The sequence below is a fragment of the Numenius arquata genome, chromosome 6, assembly GCF_964106895.1.
Source record: "Numenius arquata chromosome 6, bNumArq3.hap1.1, whole genome shotgun sequence".
Lineage (NCBI taxonomy): Eukaryota > Metazoa > Chordata > Aves > Charadriiformes > Scolopacidae > Numenius > Numenius arquata.
In genome coordinates, this window is record NC_133581.1 from 20223916 (window position 1) to 20247496 (window position 23581).

Consider the following 23581-nt stretch of genomic DNA (forward strand, 5'->3'; position numbering starts at 1 on the left):
AAAATGCACATGAAATCTACTGCTGAAAAAAAGTGTCCCACCTTCACTAACTTATCTACCGAGTGCAATTTTAAGTGGGAAATCCCCTAAAGCATTCTGAAATAGCCAGATGACAGCCAACCAGAACAACCTGCCACAGCAGCTTCCTGACCGCTAAAGAGAACTAGGTATCAAAAATGTGAAGGTGCAGGGAGGAGGCAACGTCAGGGACTTTTCACTGTTTCTTTCACAAAAGCCTTCTCGCACAGCAGGCCAGGTTCATATCAAGTTAGAACTGCTCTAAAAGGAGATCTAAAACTGTCCTGATTTTCCAGCAACTGGAAATCTCATTCCTTCAAACACATCATGGATTCTCCAGTTTCTTGGAAGGCCTTCTTGCTCAAATCTAGTATCATAATTTACCCATATCCCAAAACAAAAACCGTGAAGCATTAGGCCAAAAAGCCCATGGGTACAAACAAGCAAGCAGCCTGAAATAAAGCTCTGAAGAACAGTAAGCAGGTATGCACTGGCAACTGTACTTATCTAGAAAATAAGAAACAAAAAAGGGCTACCATGTTTACATGACATGATCAATGCTCTGGCTTAGTCAGCAATTAACTACTTTTTAGCGTCTCAGCAATGTTTTTCTCTAAATGTAGATGCTTCCATCAGCAGGCTCTTCTACTCTATTCGTATGGCTTTCCTCTGCTTCACTTCTTAGCTTCTTCCCATGCACCTGCATTGCTCTCTGTTCTGATATTGCAGTACCCACACAGTAGGTAGGAAGGCAGGAAAAAAAAAAAAGAAGAGAAAGAAAAGAAAAAGAAAGAAATGCTTTCTTCACCAGTAGACAATTTTCTGCAATTGAATGGAAAGTCAGCTCAGAAAAAGATAAAGGAAGTAGTCTGGTATGTGATTATGGAAATTTCAGAAAGAGATCAAGAAGTTTCGGGGATGAAGAGGCAATGATAGGCAGGCAGAAAACCTGTGATGGCACAAAGTGTGTTGAGAAACCTGAATATCCCTGTAGGGAAGGGAAGCAAATCAGCACCAACTAGTGAGACTATTGTTGCAGGGTTATGCTGAGATACAAAAGATTCCCACCCTAATCCTATTCAACAATGGAACCAGGGAACCTTGAGAAAAACCATGAGCCACATGACAGCTTTAGGTTACAGGATTCAAGGTTCAGACAGCTTCTCCAAAACTAAAACATGCAATAGTTGCATAGATAAAATGAGTTTTTAAGATGCCTGGATTAGAAACAAGTGGAAGAACATCCACATACAAGTTCAGTCAGAGGGCACTAAAAAAATACTTATATCTAAACATGAACATAGGCACCAAATTACTTAACCATTTTGGTTAGGTAATTCATATATAACAAGTGCGTTCTGCATAGAAGGTTAGCCTCTATAATGCTTGGAAGTCTATCCAAATACAATTTAGTACTTTTGCAATACTCACAATTGTTATCTGCCTTACAACAATCCACCAACTACAGAATCCATCATCATGATATACAGTTTTTCTCCAGCTCTGTGTCCTGCCATACTCTGACTGGGACATGAGAAGAAAAATACAGCTTCGTCCATCAGGCTAAATAACCTCCCAAATGATGCAAATGACAAGACCGATAAAGGAAACTCACTGTTCTTTTTGACTGTCTTTTCTTGGCTTACCCCTTTTCCTGAAATTTGCAGAGGTACCACTGCAGAACATCTCAAAAAGTGAAGCAGAGCTGATGGGAAGAAAAAGACAGACCTGGGCCACAGCTGGGAATCTAACAGACATGCTGAGCCAAAGTATTACTCAGAAACTGGAAATAAAGTTCAAAATTTCCTTAAAAAAAAAAAAAAAAATTCTGCAAAAGTCTGGTTAAATTTGCTTGCCTTATGAAGGCAAATAGAGCTCAAGACATCAGGACAGAAAATATACCTCTGCTCCTACTGACGCTGTAATCAGAATAAAATACCTCAATTAAATTTGCATATGAATGTCAGTATTATAAAGATCAGACAAAGCTTTCTTACAGCTCTCAAAAACTGCAGGAAGGTATATTGACAAATACAAATCCTCTAATTCTTTCCCTCCATTTTGAATGGAGAAGTGAAGGGAGTAAGATGTTCAGTATTTACTTTTTGAGGCGCAGTTCATTCCCTATTATGATTAGTCAGCCAGCTACTCTTGCTACAACTACAGCACTTGAGCCAATGCTACTCCTATTTCTTCCTCCTTACTGGCTTACAATAGGAAAGAGTTAGGCAAAACATAAACAAGATGGCTAAAGGCTTAGTCTTCTCAAACCAACCTAGAAAACCTTTGTCCCCTCTATCCAGGAAACAAACAAACAGAGGATTGTTTTCAACTTTGAAACTACCGAAGACATACAGATTCTCTTTGGGCAGCAAAGAACAAGTTCCTAACTATAAAAGCCTACATATTAAGAGCTCAGATACTACAAATAAATTTGCAGTTATGCTTACAGAAAAGGAAGCAGGTGAGTAAGCACCTTGCATCTAACTTGCAGAACTAAAAAAACCAAAATGAAAAAACAAAGAACTTTACAGGCATCAAAGTCAAGGATTAGGTATGTATGAGTATGTCAAAAATAAATGTACACACCTTTTCAAATGCAGTCAACTTATGTATTGTTTTCCAATAATGGACATTCACATCGTACTGAACTAAGGGATTCTAGAAACATTTTTGTGCTGTAAACACAAATAAATATTTAATTCTTCAATTTTATAAATTTTATATTACCAACACATTTTTTAAACAATAATTTGATTGCTAGCTTTCTAAAAAAGAAAAGTGTTTTCAGTCAGTACATTTTCATGTCTTTGCTGGAAGATACTTGTAATTTTGGACCAAATTACAGTACTGATCTTGCAACATGTAGAAAGAGAAAGAACACACTGGTAAGAAGGGGTGCTAAAACTATTGTAAATTTAAGAATAGATAAGGAAATAGAAAGAAAAATGACATTTCAAAAAAGACAAGACAAGGAAGTAATCAATTTTCTATTGAACAATAATCTCCTGGGAAATTATTTTTCTTGTACTTGCAAGGCCCAAAAGAATTAAAAATAAAAATGTGCCACCCTCAGCAAGTTTGCCAATGACACCAAGCTGTGTTGGGTGCTCAACACGCTTGAAGGGAAACGATGCCATCCAGAGGGACCTAGACAGGCTTGAGAGGTGGGCCTGTGCGAATCTCATGAAGCTCAACAAGGCCAAGTGCAAGGTCCTGCATGTGGGTCAGGGCAATCCCAAGCACAAATACAGGCTGGGCAGAGAATGCATTGAGAGCAGCCCTGTGGAGAAGGACTTGGGGGTGTTGGTTGATGACAAGCTCAACACGACCTGGCAACACACACTTGCAGCCTGGAAAGTCAACCATATGCTGGGCTGCATCAAAAGAAGTGTGGCCAGCAGGTCATGGGAGGTGATTCTGCCCCTCTACTCCACTCTGGTGAGACCCCACCTAAAGTACTGTGTCCAGCTTTGGAGTTCTCAGTACAAGAAGGACATGTCCCGGTTAGAGCAAGTCCAGAGGAGGGCCATGAAGATGATGAGAGGGCTGGAGCACCTCTCCTATGAAGACAGGCTGAGAGAGTTGGGGTTGCTCAACCTGGAGAAGAGAAGGCTCTGGGGAGACCTTAGAAAAGCCTTCCAGCACCTAAAAGGGGCCTACAAGAAAGCTTACAAGAGGGACTTTTTACAAGGGCGTGTAGTGATAGGACAAGGGGTGATGGTTTTAAACTGAAAGAGGGGAGATTTAGATTAGGTATTAGGAAGAAATTCTTTACTGTGAGGGTGATGATTACTGGGCATGTTTAGTTTGGAGAAGAGGAGGCTGAGGGGAGACCTCATTGCCCTCTACAACTACCTGAAAGGAAACTGTAGAGAGGCGGGGGTCGGCCTCTTCTCCCAAGGGAATAACGACAGGACCAGAGGAAATGGTATGAAGCTGCGGCAAGGGAGGTTTAGATTAGATATTAGGAAGAATTACTTTACTGAAAGAGTGGTCAAGCACTGGAACAGCCTGCCCAGGGAGGTGGTGGAGTCACCATCCCTGGAGGTATTTAAGAAACGTGTAGACGTGGCTCTTCAGGGCATGCTCTAGTGCCTGAGATTGTTGGTTTGTGGTAGGGTGTTGTGTGTGAGGTTGTGGGTGTGGGGTTTAGTTGGTGAGTGCTTTTTTTTTTTTTTTCTTTTGGGGGGGGGGGGTGTTGTTTGTTTGGTTTTGTGTGTTGTGTTTTTTTGTTTGTTTGTGTGTTGTTTTTTTTTTTTTTTTTAATGTGGTTGGACTCGATGATCTCAAAGGTCCCTTCCAACCACTAAGATTCTGTGATTCTGTGAAACACTAGAACAGGTTGCCCAGAGAAGTTGTGGATCCTCCCTCCATGGAAGCATTCAAGGCTAGGCTGGATGGGGCTTTGAGCAACCTAGTCTGGTGGGAGGTGTCCCTGCCCATGGCAGGGAGGTTGGAACTCGATGATCTTTAAGGTCCCTTCCAATCCAAACCATTCTATGATTCTATGAATCCTGTCCATTACCAAACAGGTGAAAGGAACGTAGCTTTAAGAATGTATTCATTTGAGATTGTTCACACTTGCTACTAGAGAAATAAATTTATAAGTTATATTAAACCCTGTGAATTTTTAAACTAATAAGGACTATCATCTCAGTCCTTAAATACTGTAAAACACATGTTCTTTTTCACTTGAAAGCTTAAGTTTTCTGCTGACTCTAGGAAGCTTCCTACTAGAATATGCGTTAAGGCAAGTATAGAATACTTACAAATCTTTAGCAGTGAGATTTTAACAACTACTCTCATACAAGAAAAATGATGTAAGACTAACTGTATACCTTTATAGGTCCATTATTAAAACTGTATAGACTTTTGAAGTTAATCCTGAAATGGCATCCCTACTACATGAAACACAGTTTGAATGTTTTCTGAAGTTTTAAGATACCTTCCTAAACAATATATTAATTTCATATTTACAGATAAAACATCAGTTTCTAAATTAATTTGTCCTGAAATTTTATCCGTAATGATCTCAATAATTGGTTATGCAAATTTCATACATAAGGACAGAATTCTACTCAGTTTTAATGAGACTGTTTGAAACTTAGAGTCTTTTACTAGTTCTGATTTTTATTCTTCATGAAAAATTGTTACCCTTCACACATAGACTAAAGTACTATTTTCTTCTTCGGAACATTTTGCAGATGTCTCTGGTATGACAGTCATTGTCTCAGAGGGTTTGAAAACAGGCCACCCTTAAAAACCATAGACATCATCTGCCTCTGCCCATCTACTCCCATTTTCTTATTTTCATCTTGACATCATAGAAAATCACTTGCAAACCTATTATTTTCAACCTTCTTTAAAAATTCTTTGCAATCTAACAAACAGGCTTCCAGTTATGAAAAATAAATTAATTAAAAACAATGATAAAAAAGACTGGTCATTAACACAAAAGCCATTCCAAACTCGTCCTTCTTAATCAAACTTTTTCAACCAGAAACCCCAAATAGAAAGAAAATTAGATTTTCAGTATTACCATGGCATGGAAAAATTCTGCTATGGTGAATAAAAAGTAGCAAGAAACTCTAATACACATTCTAATTAATGTTTTTCTATAACTACATAAAAATAAGTTAACAGATACTCGTAATCAAAATACTTTCAACTGTGCTTTGCCATAACAGCACAAAGCTGTTATTTACATCACAGTAATCGCGCATTTTAACTTCAGATAGACATACTACATTCCTTTAATTGTTGGAAAGATCCTATGTAATGTTCCTCAGCATTTTACTATTAAAAAAAAAAAACCAAACACAAAATACCCCAAACCAACCAACCTAGAAGATACCTAGATTATGCACAGATGTGCATAATAAATTGAAACTCTCTCATTGCAAGTTCCATTTGAAATTTGCTTTGTAAGCATGCTTCAGTGATCCTCATATGGATATTATGCTGCCTCAAAAATGCAGTTAATTGAAACAATGACAGAAAGAGGGCACTTACAGGGTGGACAACACAAGCTTGTTTATGTTTCTAGTTAAAATATGAAATATACTGCTCTATCCTATACTAACATGTTAGGAAGAACCAAGCCCCTGTTATCCTTTTATATATTTACCCCAGTCAATAAGCAGCAATACACAGTAGATATATCTGTGTTTCAGTGCACATTTGAACGAACAATCTCAATGGAAACAGTATAACCTAGATCAACATTCATCTTTCTTTGAGCAAAATAAAGCCTGCTTCTCGCAGATCCAGCTAGTCAAGAGGAAAATAGTGCTAGTGTGCTTTTACTTCGTCCAGTCAGAGCCAATTCCTGCAGGGCAGTGCCAGAGCAGATGGCATTTTACAGGCACAGCAGAATCTAAACTTTTTCAGTCTGCTAATCACACCTTCAGATTTCAACACAAATTTCCCTCCCCTACTACCCACACATAAGACCGTAACTGCTTGTATCTACAAAAACGCAGTTTAAATTAACAGAATACAACTTCATACTATGTTATGAGGGTAATTCTGAAGGAGTGAGAATGTGTATGACACTTTGGAATTGCAAGAATAGGTATCAAAGAGCCTGTGATTACATCTACATATTATACTGGCTAGGTGGCAAACCAAATGAAATGAAGGCTATAATAATAATCAAGACAATAATCACTTAAGACTTCTCTCAAATACGTTCCTTTCATTTTAAAGTTAGCATAATTAAACTACATGCACTACACTGAATTTTATTAATTACTAATGATGTCCTATAAATACAGAGATTAATCCCTTCCTCAGGAAAAGCTCCTCAGGAAAAGGAAAAATCCTTTCATATATATCCATTCCAAAATTACAAGCCCAGCTAACAGGCCATCCACTTCTGTAAAGTATACACATTGTAAGGTTCTTTGGCCACTATACATCTCTCACACAGAAGATAAAGAGACATCTGAGGATTAGTGTTCATCGGTCATCAAATGTTGAAAAACAGCAGGTGTAATGGCAATTTGTGTGAAAGGATAGAAACTGTTCTGGAGAGCCAAAAGTACTATAAAAACTCACTGATACCTGTTCTTAAAAAAACCTGTTCTATGTCTGTATTAGTAACCAGTACCCATTAGTACCCAGAAATTTAGAAATCCTTTAAGATAATCTACTAGACAGAAGGAATAAAACTATATTCCTGAAGTGGTAAACAGGTAGCACACAACAGTGCTTAGGAGAAAAAAAAAAAAAAAAAAAAGAAAAATTAAAAAACCTGGAAAATAAGTTATGATTGAATCTGTAATATTAAACTGACTCTAGGAAAATAAAAAGATCCTAAATGTAAATACAGTCCTTTAATTTTTGGTCAAATTGGAATAAAAATCATGCTAAAGATGTGGACAGTGAGCCTAGTATAAGAATGCCTTTTTAGCCTTTATTTTAGTTCCTGTCCTGTTAAAAGGGTTCAATCTAATCAAAAAGAAAATGTAAAATGACCAATAATGAAGGTTAAGAAAGACACTCAATGCCATAGTGCCCCTACTGGGATTCATAGTTAAGCTGTTACTTCAATAAAACTGATAAAACTTCCCTCTGCAAACCTTAGGTTTCACATACTTTCAGAATAGTTTATTCTAGACTATGAAATTTGCGGATAAAACTGTTCTGACAATACATAAACAGGTATGACAGCGGCTTGCTGTATCACCAGCTAGCAGTGGTACAGTACCTCTGGGGTGGGGGAGCAGCACTGGCTGTTTTGAGCATACTGAAAGTACTCACCCCAAATTAAACTGCATTCCTCAATTACTATTACCAGCACGGATATAGCTAAACCAATATACCTGTATTGCTAATTCATACCAAAAAGCCTGGAACGTTCTGCATAAAAGAGGGACCTCTCAAAACCAAATCCAGGGCACTCAAATACAGCTTCACGTGTTAAATTTTCTATGGTATCCTGAATAGCTTAAAAATATTAAGTTATATAGGAAAAAGATAATTTTAACATTCCATAAAACAAACTTTTATTTACCAAATGAGCAACAAATGAAGCATTTGCTGCAAATATGCCTTTAACTTAGCGAAGGTATTTGGGTTTGCATAAAGGAACCTTAAGGCTGGTAACTCGGTACTGGGTAACAAAACTTGTCAGGATTACCATTCAAGCAGTCATTTAGTTGGCAATATGTTATCTTTTTCCACACCTCCTGTATAAAGTGAGGTTAGCACTGATAGTCACAAATGTTCTGCATAGCAGCACTAGTTTTCATAAATATTGAACTACCAAACAAATAGAGGGATATAAAAAAATTAATTGGATATCCACGCCTTATTCTATCCCTTTCACAGTAAATTTGCACTTCTTTCAAAGGAACATGCTACATATAAAACCTATGAAAAAGTAGGGGCAGCCCAACACATCAAAACGTACTTGTGGTCATCAGCTGCCTGTATTTAAATGAATCACATCCTTTCCCAAAACTAACTGATCCATTTTCGAATATGAATGTGCTCCAGAAACTGTAATTTTAATTCAGCAGTCATTCATTGTTGTGTCATCTCTAGTTCCTAGAACACTTCATTTTGCCACATTCACCAATAAGGCCATTCACTTAACTGGTCTTCCTTAAGGACAGATGTCTCCAATGTGTTTCTGTCACACTTCCTCTTCCCAAATACCATCATCATCTGTCAGTTTACTTATAACCTGGGAACTCTAATTTATTAGCATCTGTGGTTCCTGTCTGCTTGGAAGGCTCTAGTACTCTGTTACTTCCACTGGATCCTTAAAGTTATTGATCCTTTTTATGTTTCACTCATCCATTCACTCATATATTACACAGTCTGCCCTAACCAATCCAAGCCCTCAGTTTTACCTTAAATTTTTGTTCCTGCTATTGAGTTGCAAAAAAGTCCCATTTTCTTTTTTTACATTAAAATTTATTCTGCTGTGTCGTTCCATCTTTCTAAGCATTGTTTTCACCCATGGAAAAAGTCATGTTGAAAATCAACATTTGCTCTCACTCCCCTTTACTCTCATCTTAAACTACTCTTTCAGCTCGCTCTCCACGTAGTTTAATCTTGGAAAAATGGGTGAGATTCCAACAAGAAATCCTATGGCTGTAGCCTCCTGTGGTCTGCCCTCCCTTCTCATTTGGCAGGCAGAAGTTTCTTATCCGTTTTCCTCCTCAAGTTTTTGCATCAATGATAGAACGGACTAAAACTCCCAGTTTCCCTGCCTATAATCCTTATCTTTGCACAAAAGTACAAGATTTACTCTTTTCCATCTTCTGCAACTAGTTTCTGAATACCAGATCTGATACAGTTGGCTTTGTTCAGTGATTCATTTAAATAATGGTAAGGCTGCATGAAGGTTTCATTTTTAGGTATCAGAAAACCAAAACAGTGGGAAAAAGGGGCTTTTTAAAAAATACAACTTTCCTATCAAATGTCAAATAAGGCCCAGGCTTTAGCAGAATTACCCCCACCCAGTTCTGGTATTCACACATGACATGAGAGACACTCTCATGGATTCTTAGAGTTCATCTCACAATGCAGACTTGCCCTGTGTTGGGGCATATTCCATAGAGTCTCCTCACTTCCCACTCACCTTTTTCTCATAAAACTTGCTAGAATTTGATATCTTTGAAACTCCTAAGACCACAGTTTTCAATCAGTTCAGTTGGTCAAGTTCCTGAGGAAAATATACCTGACTGCTTGTAATCCTCTTCCCTTTCATATTTAACCTCACAAAACATTGTTCATGAACTGCAGTGGGGAGGCTGTCCTCTTCGCCTTTCTATAGATCCTCCGGGAAACCCTTTTTTCCTCATCTCTAAAATTTTCTTTTATGAGTGTAAAATGTCTTCCTAGTCAAAGCTGAAAATTAGTACTTTATCCAATTTGTCCTGTTAGTTTGTTTGACACAGTCAATCATGCAGTTCTTGCAACCTCCTCTCCTGGCTTCCTCCATGTCTTTCCTGCTGGTGCTCTGGTCACTCCTGTAATAGGCCATCCTCACGTTCCTCCATATTTCTCCAGCATTTCCACAGCAGTTGTCTTTGACCTCCTTCCTTCCTCCTTTTATGTTTTCTTTCTGGGAAACCACACCTGCAGAAAGTCAACCCCCTTCTGCTACGCTGACAACTCACAGACATGTTTCCCTGCGTTTAGCATACTTTTTCTGTCTAGAACATGAACTGCCACCAAGTCTTGGACATCTAAAAAACAGCTTAAGGTAAACTCAGCTAACAAAGTTCTTAACTGCACTCAGTCTCCCTAATAGCATTCTTTGTCATTCTCTGTGAACCACTGTATGGTCCTGGTGGTCACTTTGCCAGAGGATACCATCTTAAACTTTGACCTCTCTACAGGTCTCTATGAGCAGACCAAGCACAAATCATTCTTTCTTTCTGGTATGATGCTTCAAGAATATAACTCCAGGATGGAAAAAAAAAAAATAAAAAAAAATGCAACTCTTACCAAGAGTCTTCTCATTTCACATTTCATCTAGCCCAAAATATTTCATCAAGGCCAGAGTGAACTAGATAGAAACAATATAATCCTACTCCTCCAAAATATGGTTGCAAAACCAGTTTTCCAAGACTGTTACTTTCACCATGTAATCCTTCTCTTTGTATAATCCCCGCACTCAGTTGCATCCCATTGAAATTGATTACATTCACAGTTCAACACACCCACATTTCTACCTTGATTTTCCCCATAAGACAAACAATAAAAACCCAAGAGATAAGAAGATTCTGTTAACAACAGAAGCAAACCTTGACATCCAGGTACACTTGTGTTAACAGTCATTGTAACAATTAGGGGAAAACTTAAAATTTCAAAGAGCTAGTTTGTCAAATGCACAGCAGGAAGAGTTACCTTTTATATTATTGGCTGCAATCAACCGGTAAAGGCTCACATGTTTCTAGGCTGCAAACAGTATCAGAATTTAACAATTTTAAGACACTATAAAATACATATTAATTGACAGCTTCTGTACTAGAAAGTTTATACCCCGAGTACTTAAGGACAAATAAGTAACAGACACAAACTGTCTAAGCAAATAAGGAATTGCATTAATTTGAAGTTACATAAATACTTCAAACTCTTGAAATTGACTCCTGATTTTCCTAAGGTACACCAAAGGTATGAGATAGCTTGGAAGACAAACTGGGGAGAGGTGGTGGTCAGTCCAACAATCTAACCACAAGACAATTCTTCTTGTAATTAACAGAGTGCAAAATGAGAGCAGTCTTTACTCATGAAATATCACAGTCTTCCTACGTGCTTGAACCTAGTCAGGTAGCTAGGAAAAGTATCAGCTTAGTTTGCAGGCACATATCCTATATATTTATCACATATTCTTTCTGGATTCTGAGAAGTTCCTATGCATGAGTTCCTACACACAGTTATTTGCTGTTCAATGGTGCACATTCGTATACATGTTCACCATCACGTTAAAGAAAAAATATGTTTTACTACAGTATTTTTCAGGACATAGAGTGTTTACAAGATCTGCAATACTGACAAGCACACCTTTTAGATTCCCAATTCTGATTTGGCTTTCATGGGGGGGAAAAAAAAAAAAAGAATAATTAAGTGCCAAGTACACAATAGTCAATGAAGATAAACCTTCCAGCATTATAGTTGTCACACCTGTTCAAGTAAAGAAAGCAATAATCTAAATATTTGTCATAAGAAATGCTCAAATTAGAAAGCATTTACAGGATCATGCTCACAGGGCTTCTTTCCACTTCTAGGCCAGAAAACAATGATCGCTCCATCTGATTCCAGTGTGCACATAGTACTGGTTGCACATACCTATTCCCTACCCCACAATCTCCATGCACACAGACCCCTTAGAATTGTTGAGCTTATTAGTGAAAAAACAGTCATCTCAATATAATTATTTTTTCATGTATTTAACTAGACAGTCGGGCATAATTTCAAATCAACAAGTAACTGAAAACTTAAGGTCAATACTAGTATTCCCTATTTTCCTCAAAAAGTAACTAAAATCTACATCTGCCTTTTTTGTTCTTATGTGCCCCTGCCTGCAGAAGTTCATATGAACCTCTACATACAAGAGGTTCATGACAATCATACAAAATGCATCTAATAGAATCACAACAGCAACTTAGCTGTCATTCCCCAAAGCATTCCTGTCATTGTGGACCTGCAGCACATTCCTTGTACTCCACTGATCTTCTAACAATGTTCATTAAACTCACTATCTTAAAATAGTAATATTCAAAAAGAATCATTGTAATATTTAATAAAGATCTGCAAAACACGCAATCAGTCCTTAAAGAAAATTCACATAATAAATGGTCTCTGAAAGGCATTAAGTGCATACACTCCTTCTCTTTCAAGGAAGCAATAGAAAAACCTTGTAGTGTTTATTTGAATGAAGTCACACATTACAAGCTTACTTTTCCCACCCAAACAATTCATGTTTTATCAGCTCTGCGATGTCTGATCTTTCCCCAAGTCAGACAGAAGATCAGAGGATTTGACCTTTGTTATCCTTATAAAATCACATATAAAATACTGCACAGAATATATGTCTATGAATCCCATTTAAGATGTGCTTAATAAAGCACAAATATTTATTTTAAAACATAATAGACTATTAGGAAAACAAAGAACTTCAGATCTCTCTGTTGTTTCTGTTCACTTCTAGTGATAACAAAGATATCAAATTCTGGAAGTCTACCAGTTACATTTTATTATGAACACGTATGATTTAAGTACTGTCAATAAATTCTAAGTATTTAGTTATGGTTGACATTTATGATGTTACTTAAAGAATAATAAATGCCTTAACTTGAAATATGTGCATGCTTTTAGGAAGTGAGCTGAATATCAAAGGAAGCATTTAGTAACTTGCATAAGAACAAGTATCTTCTATCATCTAGAAAGGCTAATGAAAGATGATATCACGTTTTCTGAGTTTTTTGTACTGCAGACAAATGACAGAAAAAGAGAGCATTTACTATCCAGGAGAGAGCAGAGAAAATAAATTATACAATATTCCCTACATATGTTTCTTTCATAGTATGCATTAGATAATTTGAAACACATTAAATGAGTTATTTCTGAAGCCTGTTACAGCATACTTGCATTTTAACCTTTTATGCAAAAACAACTACCGTTGTATTATCCTACTGTGCAAATACAGGGAAAGAAATGCTCGAAAACCTACTCCACTGCTTCAGATTCACCTCATATTTCCTCAGACCTGTTTCACAGTCAGTCACAAGAAGTACCTTACAGAACATATGTCAAAGCAAATTTAGAAAATTTCATTTACTATTCATGAATTTCAGCCACAACAGCAGTAGATGGGAGATTTTGCAGCAACAAGCACTTCCCAGAAACTGTCCACTTGCACGTTTATCGAATGCACTCACCCACCCACCCCTTATTCTCCCTCCTATAACGGGCTGATAACACGCTTGCAGCAGCCTCGGGCCAGTTCCACCCGCAACACAACTCGATGTTCCTGCAGTTCACGTGCAAGTTCCCAAATATAAACAAACTCCCCTCCCACACGGGGGTTCGCGCTACAAAAAACAAGATTCAATGAAAAGTTTTCCGGGAGGGAGAAACCAACAGAGTTCCATTCAAGAAAATTGAGGGTTGCGGGCATCCCTCCAGACTCTACTGAACAGCCCTCTCTTCAGTAAGAAGTTTCTTAAATCCCATCAACCCAAACCTAATGTTAACTTATGTAGAGAGAGGAGGAGAGGGAGAAACAAGAGACAGTAATCTGCAAGGCAGAAGGACAGCTGCCACTCAAACAACGCCAACACTTGATAAATAACATCCCTCAAAAACTGATTTTTCTTTAGCTCTTGGCAATCATATTGTCAATAGAAAGCGGGAAGAACCAGAAGTGCCGAGCAGCTAGAAAGCTGTAGTTTCTTTCTCTCGTAAAGCCTGCCAGAAGCGGAGGAGGTGGTGGGCTTTGTGAAAGAGACAATCAAAACAACAAGGTAGCTGATAGCTGAAGATGTTTAGTTTGGGGTTTAATCAATAAGAACTACTTTTAAATATTTAAGATGGTATGAAAAGCGAGCGAGCGTTCTGTCCTATAGCAAATACGTTGTTATTATTATTAAGCTTCTACACAGACATAAATTATTATATCGATTCTGCAGAACCAAACTGAGAAAGACGCCAAGAGACTAACATTTTCGTCCGTTCCTCTAACAGGAGTTTGACAGTTAGCAGACATCCAGCACGGACATACACAGCAGTTAGGAAAAGCGAGTGGCGCTCATTCCTCATAAAGTTTCTCCCTCCAGTTTCCAAGAAACCTACCTGCTCTCTGGAAATGCAAGGCAACGAGGGTCTCCTGAACATTTTGCAGCTGCCATAGTAGCTGGCCGAAGTTTCCCCTAAGGATACGCAGCTAGATCTCCTTCTGGGTCTGATCACAGGCACTTTTTCCTCCACGCTGGGGAGCCGTGGGTGGTGATGATGCTGGTGGTGTTCTCCTCGGCTCTCAGCCGAGAAGATGCCGCGCTCCCCGCCACAGAGTGCCAGGAGGCAGCCTGCCACCCCGACCGAGCCGGCCAGCAGCGGTCTGAGGGCTGGGGGGAGCGCGTGAAGGCTGCTGAGAGACACCAGCCACACCAGGCTGGTGAAGATCAAAACGAGGAGGCTCCGCCGCAACTTCAGGGAGCTCTGCAGCAGTGTCAGCACTGTCACTGAGCCCAGCACTGTCAGGAGCCTGCCTAGGACCACCTGCGGCTCGGCGGGGTCCTGGGGCTCCTCTTCGTGCCCCTCGGCGGGCAGCAGCCACTGCAGCGCCACGAAGTCCCCCGAGTAGCAGCACACGGGAAGCGCCAGCAGCCACCAGCGGGTCGTGCCGCCGCCGCGCTCCCGGTGCCTGCCGCCGGCCAGGTAGCAGGTGAGAAAGAAAAAGGCACAAGCGATGCTGAAGAGGGGGCTGAGGCAGCGGAACAGGCACAGCAAGGCGTGCAGCAGCCGGGGGCTCCGCCAGCTGCTCCCGTCCTGCTGGCCCCCGGCGCTGCCCCGGCCGTGAAAGGCCAGGAGCGAGAGGACAACGGCGGCCAGGGCGCCCAGGCTGAGCAGCGCCCGGGAGGAGGAGGAGGAGGTGGCGGCGGTAGGGAACAGCAGCAGAGAGAGGAAGCTCTTCGGGGGGTCCTGCCTCAGGGGGGTCGCGCAGCTCTTCACGTAGCCGTTCCGCAGGCTCTCCGGGCTGCTGCCGCTGCCGCCGGGGAGCGCCAGGGGGGAAGCCGCCCTGCTGCCGTCCGGCTGCTGGCAGTGCTGCGGGGCTCTGCTGGGTCCGTGGTGGGAGGCGGTCGCGGCGGCTTCTCCCTCTTCCCTCATGGTGGTCGGGGACGCGGGCGGGGGAGAGGAGCGGGTCGCGCTAGCTTCGGCCCGGCCGCGCCTCCCTCATCTTCTCAGGAGAAAGGCGCCGGGCTGAGCCGCCGCTTCTCCTCCGCGGGCAGCGGCGTCCGCAGCATGGTGGGTAAAAGACGGGGAAAAAAAGAGAGAAAAGGTAAAAGTCTCGTCCGCTTTCCCCGAACGGATCCAGCGGTGAGGGCTCGCTGCCGCCTCCCAGCGCTCACCGGCAGCAGCGGGCCGCCGGCGAAGCCCCGGAGGGCGTGGGAGTGAGGCGAGGAACAGCCCCCTCCCGCCGGCCCGCCCGCCTCCCCTCACGCCGCTGCACACGGCGCGCGCGGAAGCCCCGCGAGGTGGCACGCGCCCCGGCAGCGGTTGCGCGCGAGCTGCCACGCGCTAACGGCTGCACGGTAGCGGGGCGTGGAGACGAGGGAGGCGCGCGCCGACGCCTCCTTCCCGCCGCCCCGCGCCCCAACGGCCGCCTGCCCTGAGGAGACCGGCGGGACCCCGGCCTTCCCGTCCCTCCCGAGCGGCTCCTGCCGCAGCCAGCGGAGGAATCCCGCGGCGCCCGGGCCCCAGGGATCCGTGCCTTCTGTGTGTATTAAACAGATTGTTTTAAATATATATATGTATTTATGTATGTCCCGCGCGACAGTCAGCCGTCGCCGTGAGGGAACGTGTGAGAAGCGGGCCGGGCCCCTGCGAGCCCGGGCGGCCGCGCACCGCCGTGGCCACGGCGCTGCGTCCGCGGGAGTGGGCATCTGGTGAAGCGATCTAGGGTCAGAAAGGCTGAGCTGGGTTAACTTTCTTTTTTCCTTTGTCTTTTTGTTTTGGCATACCACAGAATAGTTGCTAGTACGGGATTTAAAGCGCACAAAGAGTATTGGAGTATTTTGCCTTAAGGACCATCTCTCTCTCTTTTTTTTTTTTTTTTTAATACCTGAAAAGTAAGTATGGATTGGAGTAATTTTCTGCACTTTGTTTCAGTCTTTGTTAACAAAGTTACAGATCAGACCGCATTGCTCGACCAGGTTTGATTATTTGCACATATAATCCCTTTGGGATGGATCAAAATAATCATTTTGAACCAGACTATTGAAAGTGTTTAGACTGCTGTAAGTGAAAATAGGCAGCTAATGGGATTTTGAGTAACGCCTTATTCATCCTGTTTGTTCCTCGAAGAGTAACTGATTAGTACTTTTGAAATTATAACTGTGCATCATTACCTCGTTACTTGAAATAAATGTCCTTTGAGCTCTATTTCCACAAAATATTGCCCTAGATTGGTTTAGAAATCAGGTAAGTCAGTGACTGCGCTTTTTGCTTGCTTATTGAAACAAGGAATTTTTGACATGACTTGGTGCCATTGCACTCAATTAGCTACATTTGAATAGCATTTGAGTAGCAGTTGGTTTGGGGAAGCTGTGGTGTAGCAGGAAGTGCTACTGCGGGATACGGGCCTCAAAGCTAACAATATGCAGAAGTCGTCCAGCATGATTACTGACAGAAAATGCAATATGCAGTGACAAATAAAGTAACTTCTGTATGTAAGAAGATGAAAGTAAGTAATGATTTGTTTTTCAAAGGGCAGATCAAATTGATGGAACTTTAGTACCATCGTACACCTTCCTCTGTTAGAAATACTCCTACACGCTTCCCCAAAAAAGAAAAAGAAATTCTGCCTTGACTTGGTACACTTAGTACCAATATGATGGTACAGAATCCTTGTTTAAAAGTTTTCGAAAGAGAAAATGTGAAGTTCCTTTGGGCATTATATTGTTACATTTGCTTTTATTCATATGCTATTGACATCAGTTGGACCACCATCAAGTGTATACATAAATGTTTTCAAGACAGATTAGCCTGCTGTTATACATGTCCTTTATTTTTCAATTCTGTTGAATTCAGCTACAAATAATAGAATTTCAGAAATAACTAGATAGTTTAGTCTGGGATACTCAGGATATATTTTCTGAGTGTTAACATCTGCATCCACTAGATAGATTTATAGGTAAGGATAGGATTTTTTTGTGTATGTGTTTACCGTATGGTTATCTGCATTAAATTTCACCTGCCTGTGCACTCAGGATTGTGAGGCTGGATGCAGATTCCCTCAGCCAGCTCTATTTTTACTACCCTCACTAAGTTAGTATCAACAGCATACTTTACCACCTTACTGTTTATTTGTTTTCAGATCATTTATCATGAAATAATTAGCTTTTATTTCAGTGGTTTGTCTGTGCAAAAACACCCTGAGGAAATGTATACACAATTCATTCCAAAATTTAATGGGAATATAGTTGTTCTCCAGTAGCATCCCTGTTGCCCTACGTTACTCTTGCTAGCATATTGCTTTGTAAAAGGGTATGGCTATGAATAGGTCCCTATCCTGAGGAGTTTACAGTCTAATGATGAACAATTTCAGTATAAGGAAACTTGGTTTGAGTAGGATAGCATCTATCATAAATTAGAAGAGCATTAACTAAATGTCTTCTTGTGACAGAATAGTTTTAAGAATAAAGAAATACCTTTACATTTACTACTGGTAGGTCCATGTTCCTTAAACAAATACAGAAAAATAAAAGGTGTTTTATTTATATTGGAATGAAGAAGTTAATTCCAGGGTAATGTAATATTTTTTGTCATCTTCCAGTTTCACTGACAAAAGAAAATAGGTAGTTTAGTGATTTTGATTGATTCTTAACCTACCAAATGTTCAAAATTGCTGTGGTTTTCACCTCTAAATACCTTTGTTGTCTTATCTTTTTTGGGTACATCAAATACAAACATTTGATTCTTCCTTCCTAATTTAGTTTTGTGATTCCAGTCGGTTTTTCACCATGTGAACAACTTCTGTATCTGTTTAATAACTTTGGACACAGTTGCCCAGCTCTTCACTTCAGAAAACCATTTTGTGCTTTCTCTTGTATCAGCACAAAAAGGTTAATAAAATTCTAGGAAGTCCTCTTTAAAGTTTCTCTTCAAGACTTCCATACTGTATTAATCAAACTAATAACAATTGGATCTAATTATTACTGTATGTAATTGTGCCCTGACTGTAATCCTTGCCCTTTTTACATGGGGAAGGAGATTAACAATATGGTACCTAACTTGGAAACTTTCACAGGGTAATATTTCAGGAAATTATGAGATACATCAGTGCTTTCTAGATTGTCCTTTTTGTGTATTTCTTTGACAAAATTGTCTCAGATAGGGTTGATAGCTTTTTCAAGGACTGAACTTCATCTTCCCAAAAGCATCTGTTGTATTTGAGATTCATTTTTAATAATGGACTTAGATGTAATCAAGTTCTTTAAACAAAGTATACTTTGAAATTGGAAACAAAAGAAATTTAGATCAGCTACGTGGTTTAAACAGCTTGGCTTTCTGAGCATAATCTGTGATCATTTGCTTAGAAATTCTTGTGTATAACTGAAGAATGGGTAAATTGATGTCTTGTTGAGGGAACAATATTCTACTACCTGACTATAGGTATAGTGTAGAATGTGTGTGTAAAGGGAAAAAAAAAAAAAAAAACAAAACCAAAACAAAACGGTGGGAACAGAGGACGTATCTTGTGTTGGAGCACTGAGTCAATAAGTTATTGCACTTACTGCTTTTCTTTCATTTATATCCATGAGGAAATTGATGTTTGAATGCCATGTTTTTCATTACTTCTTTGAATACTGCAGTTTGAGAAATTAGTTTGTAAATATGTAAGGACAGTTAAGATGGTGCAGACAGTAACTGTCTATGCGTACCTCAACTTTGTTACCAGTTTTACATCAGATGCTTGAATAAATAAATAAATGGCATTACTACAGCTATAATTAGTTAGCAAAAAAAACCCCAACAAACAAAACAAATTTGACGCTTCCAGAAAACCCATACAAGTGTAGTTCACTTAGGGCAATCAAATCTTAACCAATCTTGAATGAATGTTTGGAAAAACACCAGCATTGTGTATTATCTTTCTAAGTTTGTATTGTGGCAAACACTGTGGCTGCTCTGTTTGGTAAACTGTAGAAACATGCTACAGCTAGTAACTAGCGCTGCCTGGGGGATCTCAGATTTATCGGTGTGTAATGTGCTATCCCTTAAAAGCAGGCTATGATATCAACTGCTAAGATGTTTGTGTGTCTTCAGTGCTAAAGGCCTAGAGAGATCTGCAGTGGTTCATAGGCAACCAGACATAATGGAAACAAGCGGCTGAAGGATACCAAGATGGAGTTACTAAGAGAAGAAAAAAACATACAGGTAAAAGAGGCTCCTTATGGAAGCATGTTCACTATGCATGATGTCAGTATACTTGCAATAAGGTGTTGCTGATGTATTCATTGTGTCTAAGGGTGAGAAAAAGAGAGATGCAGTTGCATTCCACATTAAGCAAAGCAGTCAGTTTCAAAGGTGTGTCCCAATGTTTTGATCTTCATCATATCACAGCAAAGATAAATTAGCTGCAAATTACATCTTTTAGTTTAATTTGTCAAAAACAGGCACATGGGAAAGAAAACTGGAAAGGAGTAGTGGAAAAAAGTTGTTCCTTGCATAAGATGTCTCCCGTGGATATAGCAACTAGTCAGTTTTAAAAGTGTGGGTGATAGCCCTAGAAAGTTGGAGTTGCTATGATAGGCAAGATGAGGTTAGATGAGATTTCCCATTTCTGATGAATGAAAATAACAGCAGATTCCAAGCTGTATCTCAGCAGCAACAAACTCCAGGAACAATCAGTGAGTAGCAGAAATACTGTATCAACCTAGTTAAACACTTACTCTTTAGAAACTGGAAGGGCACAAGTCTTCATCTGGTCTCAAGGTTTTTCTGGTGCCCATATTTTTGTTTTTATGAAGAGAAGCAGCAGCATGCTGGCTTCTGGTACTGTATCCAGGTGCTTCTACTACTACATTTTTTAAATCTAAGGAATCAGACTCTGAATCTGAACAAACTGACTCTTTGCAAGTGGACCAACATGTGCATCTCCAGATAAGCATGTAATGATGTGCACCTTTACAGCTGAAATGTAGTGATCATACCCTAGCTCTCACTTTAAAGATAAAAATATCAATAGGCAATGATACTTAAATGTTTTGCAAGCAGAATCCATTGATGCTGATGCGATTTCAATAGTTAGGCTATGTATAATCTGCGTATTTCATCAAATAACATTAATAGTCTAACACTTCATATTATTTTTATGGAAAGTTTTAATGGAATTGCATAACTTTTTAAAATAGAAATTTTATGCGATATGGAATAAGTCAGTAGTTTGGAAAGAGAATTGATTTGGAAATTACCCATGTAAATAAATGAGGATTTCTTTGGCTGAACTTCTTCACTGAGGTACCATGAATTTGGATGCTTATTTCCTGATAAAAAAAAAGATAATGGACTATGAAGTTCAACAAATAGCTGTCAAAATTCTGGCTTTAAGGTGTTAGAGAGTTGTGTGATTATATATGGTACTGATCTTTTTTACATGACCTTATTTGGAGAATAGTGGTATAAGTTTAATTTTTTTTTTTTTACAATAAAAATGCAGGAATTTGTTAAATGTGAAATTTTTGCCAGATTTCACTTTTTCAAAGCTGATTATTCTAGTACAATTTATCATCCTATGTACAAGCAAAAAAACAGGAAATAGGTGACTTTCTTCATCTGTAGCTTGTCTAAAAAGTTTACTTTGTGCTGAGTCATGTTTTATTATAAAATCTTCAGTGAAATATCATTATACTTAAGAATACATACTAATATTTCTATGGCAATTCAGTCCTTAACTTGCTAATTGAAATTTCTGTCTTGAATGGAAATAGAGGCATTTTATGGACTTTGCTCATTAATAGTACTAAAGATTAAATCTAACTCAGGAGCTGGTTTGGTTTTTCAGAGAAGTCTGCCTTAACACATGAACGTCAGATGCATAAATATATTCTGAAAAAGATCAAAATCAGTCCAAGTCTTTTATTGTGAGGGAGAGGCGGGGGGAAAAAGTGAGCTGAATGATTCAGAGACCTGGGTCTGTTTAGCCTGGAGAAGAGAAGACTGAGAGGGGATCTCATCAACGCTTATAAATATCTAAAGGGTGGGTGTCAAGAGGATGGGGTCAGGCTCTTCTTAGTGGTGCCTAGTTACAGGACAAGGGGCAATAGACACAAGCTGGAACACAGGCAATTCCATCTCAACATGAGGAAAAACTTTCCTTTGAGGGTGACCGAGCACTGTAACAGGCTGGCCAGAGAGGTTTTGGAGTCTCCTTCTCTGGAGATACTCAAACCCTGCCTGTCTGTGTTCCTGTCCAGCCTGCTGTAGGTGACTGCTTTGACAGGGGGTTGGACTAGATGATCTCCTGTCCCTTCCAACCCCTACCATGCCGTGATTCAGTCGGCTTCTCTCATTTCAATGTCTTTCAGATACCAAACTTATTGACCCTAAATCATTAAGACAGGTCCTTGTTAATTAACATGCATTTAAATTCTGTTAAATTGCTGAAATTACATTAGATTGTCAACAGGCATTAAACAGCCCAGGAAAGAAATTGTGCTGAGTTACACCTCTTCAGGGTCTGGCCTGTGTTTCAGCACATGCTTAAATATAATCTCAACTATGTTGTTTGGTTGTATTATTTCATTCAGTTATGTGTATGAAACCCTTATAGGCCTTGATGTATTCAGAAGTTCATCATACTTTATGCTTTCCTATGGTAAGTATTGTAAAATCTTGGATGTAGAAGAACATAGTATTAACATATTCAGTATTTGTTTTGTTTCTAATTAAATAAAACTGAAACCTTTGACTGGAAGTATCAGGCTGCAGTTGTCTGAATAATAGTGCTTTGAGAGAAAATAGGTGGAAATATGTACAATATCTTGCCTCTTAATTAAAAAAATGATTATATTGAATATTAAGCACTCAAAGATTATCATAAACTATTATATATAATTATACTGACTTCTAAAATGTTTGGAGATTAATTTTAACATCCAAAGTAATAATGCTAAATTAAGTAATAAGACAGTCTATGTAAGCAAATCTCCACAACAAAACCTGTAAATGAAACTTTTTTTTTTTTTTCCCCACGAAAGGAGAAATGTAACATAATCCTGTAATTGTGACTTAGTAACTATTTCTTCTGGAGATTGAACATGAGATTAAAAAAATAGAAAAATTATGCATTTGAGCTAGTTAGCTTATTATTGTGGAAGTATTTTGTCCTCCTAACCACAGAAGGAATTCATCTAAGTAAAAAAGTGGAGAAGAATAAATTGTGGTAGGAGACAGAAATCGTCTGTTTTTAAAATGATAAATTTATATGGTTTATGGCTGTCCTCTAAAATCTAAGCATGGCACCAGCATTTCTTAGGTTATTTTTATATTTATTAATTATTAAGACCAAGTTCTTCATCACACATAACCTGAGTTTTATATGTTGTCCAGGAAGTCACAACACGCTGTGAGAAGTGTTCCAATTTCAAACAACTTGTCTCAATAATCTTTCCTATTTAAGTCTACTTATTTATCTAAAAGTTACTTTACTTCCTCATGTAATTCAACAGAACTGTTTAGCATTCATTGTCAATACCACGTACAATTGCAGTAATTTATCAGCCTGCTTTTAGCATCTTAGCTGAAGCTTCCACTCCCCTTCACCATTCGCAGTTTATTGAATGCAGTACCCATTGCCTCCTTTGGGCTTAAGACAGCTCAGGGCCTTAATTTACCACATCAGAAACTGCACACCATCTAAAGAAATGGTTTGAAATGCTTTTGTAACTGATGGGTTTACTGCTTTTGTCTCCTCTGTATGGTATAATGATATATCACGATTATTTACAAACGTTGAGGAATTGTATTTGGTTGTCAAAAGCAAACAAATGTAGGTTAAGCAGACAGCAGTTTCACGAGATCAAGTAACAGGTAAGTGGCTTGATCATTTAAATGAGCTATTTTTGTGCTCAAAACTAGTGCTTGTTATCATTAGGCATGATGTTATAGCGAGAGGAGGAACAGCTGGATGTGAAAACATACTTAAATATTTTCAAGATGTTCGGTTTTGTTGGGTGATATTCTTCATGAGTAAGAATAAATAGGAGCTTTTAGAAAATACTGCTAACATATCTGAATTGGCTATGTAAGCAAAAATGAGGGTATGCTATGGAAATTTTACAAATTCTGAATCTAGATAATGCAGGTATATTAA

At 39.3% G+C, this 23581-nt stretch overlaps 1 protein-coding gene across 1 annotated transcript in view; it reads right to left on the minus strand.

Annotated features, from left to right (window-relative positions):
• Window positions 1-15372, minus strand: part of PDE3B (phosphodiesterase 3B) — an 89235-nt gene extending 73863 nt beyond the window's left edge. The window contains exon 1 of the mRNA XM_074148865.1: window positions 14338-15372. Coding sequence (XP_074004966.1) covers window positions 14338-15372 — 1035 coding nt within the window. The remainder of the gene's footprint in view (window positions 1-14337) is intronic.
• Between the last annotated feature and the right edge of the window lie 8209 nt (window positions 15373-23581).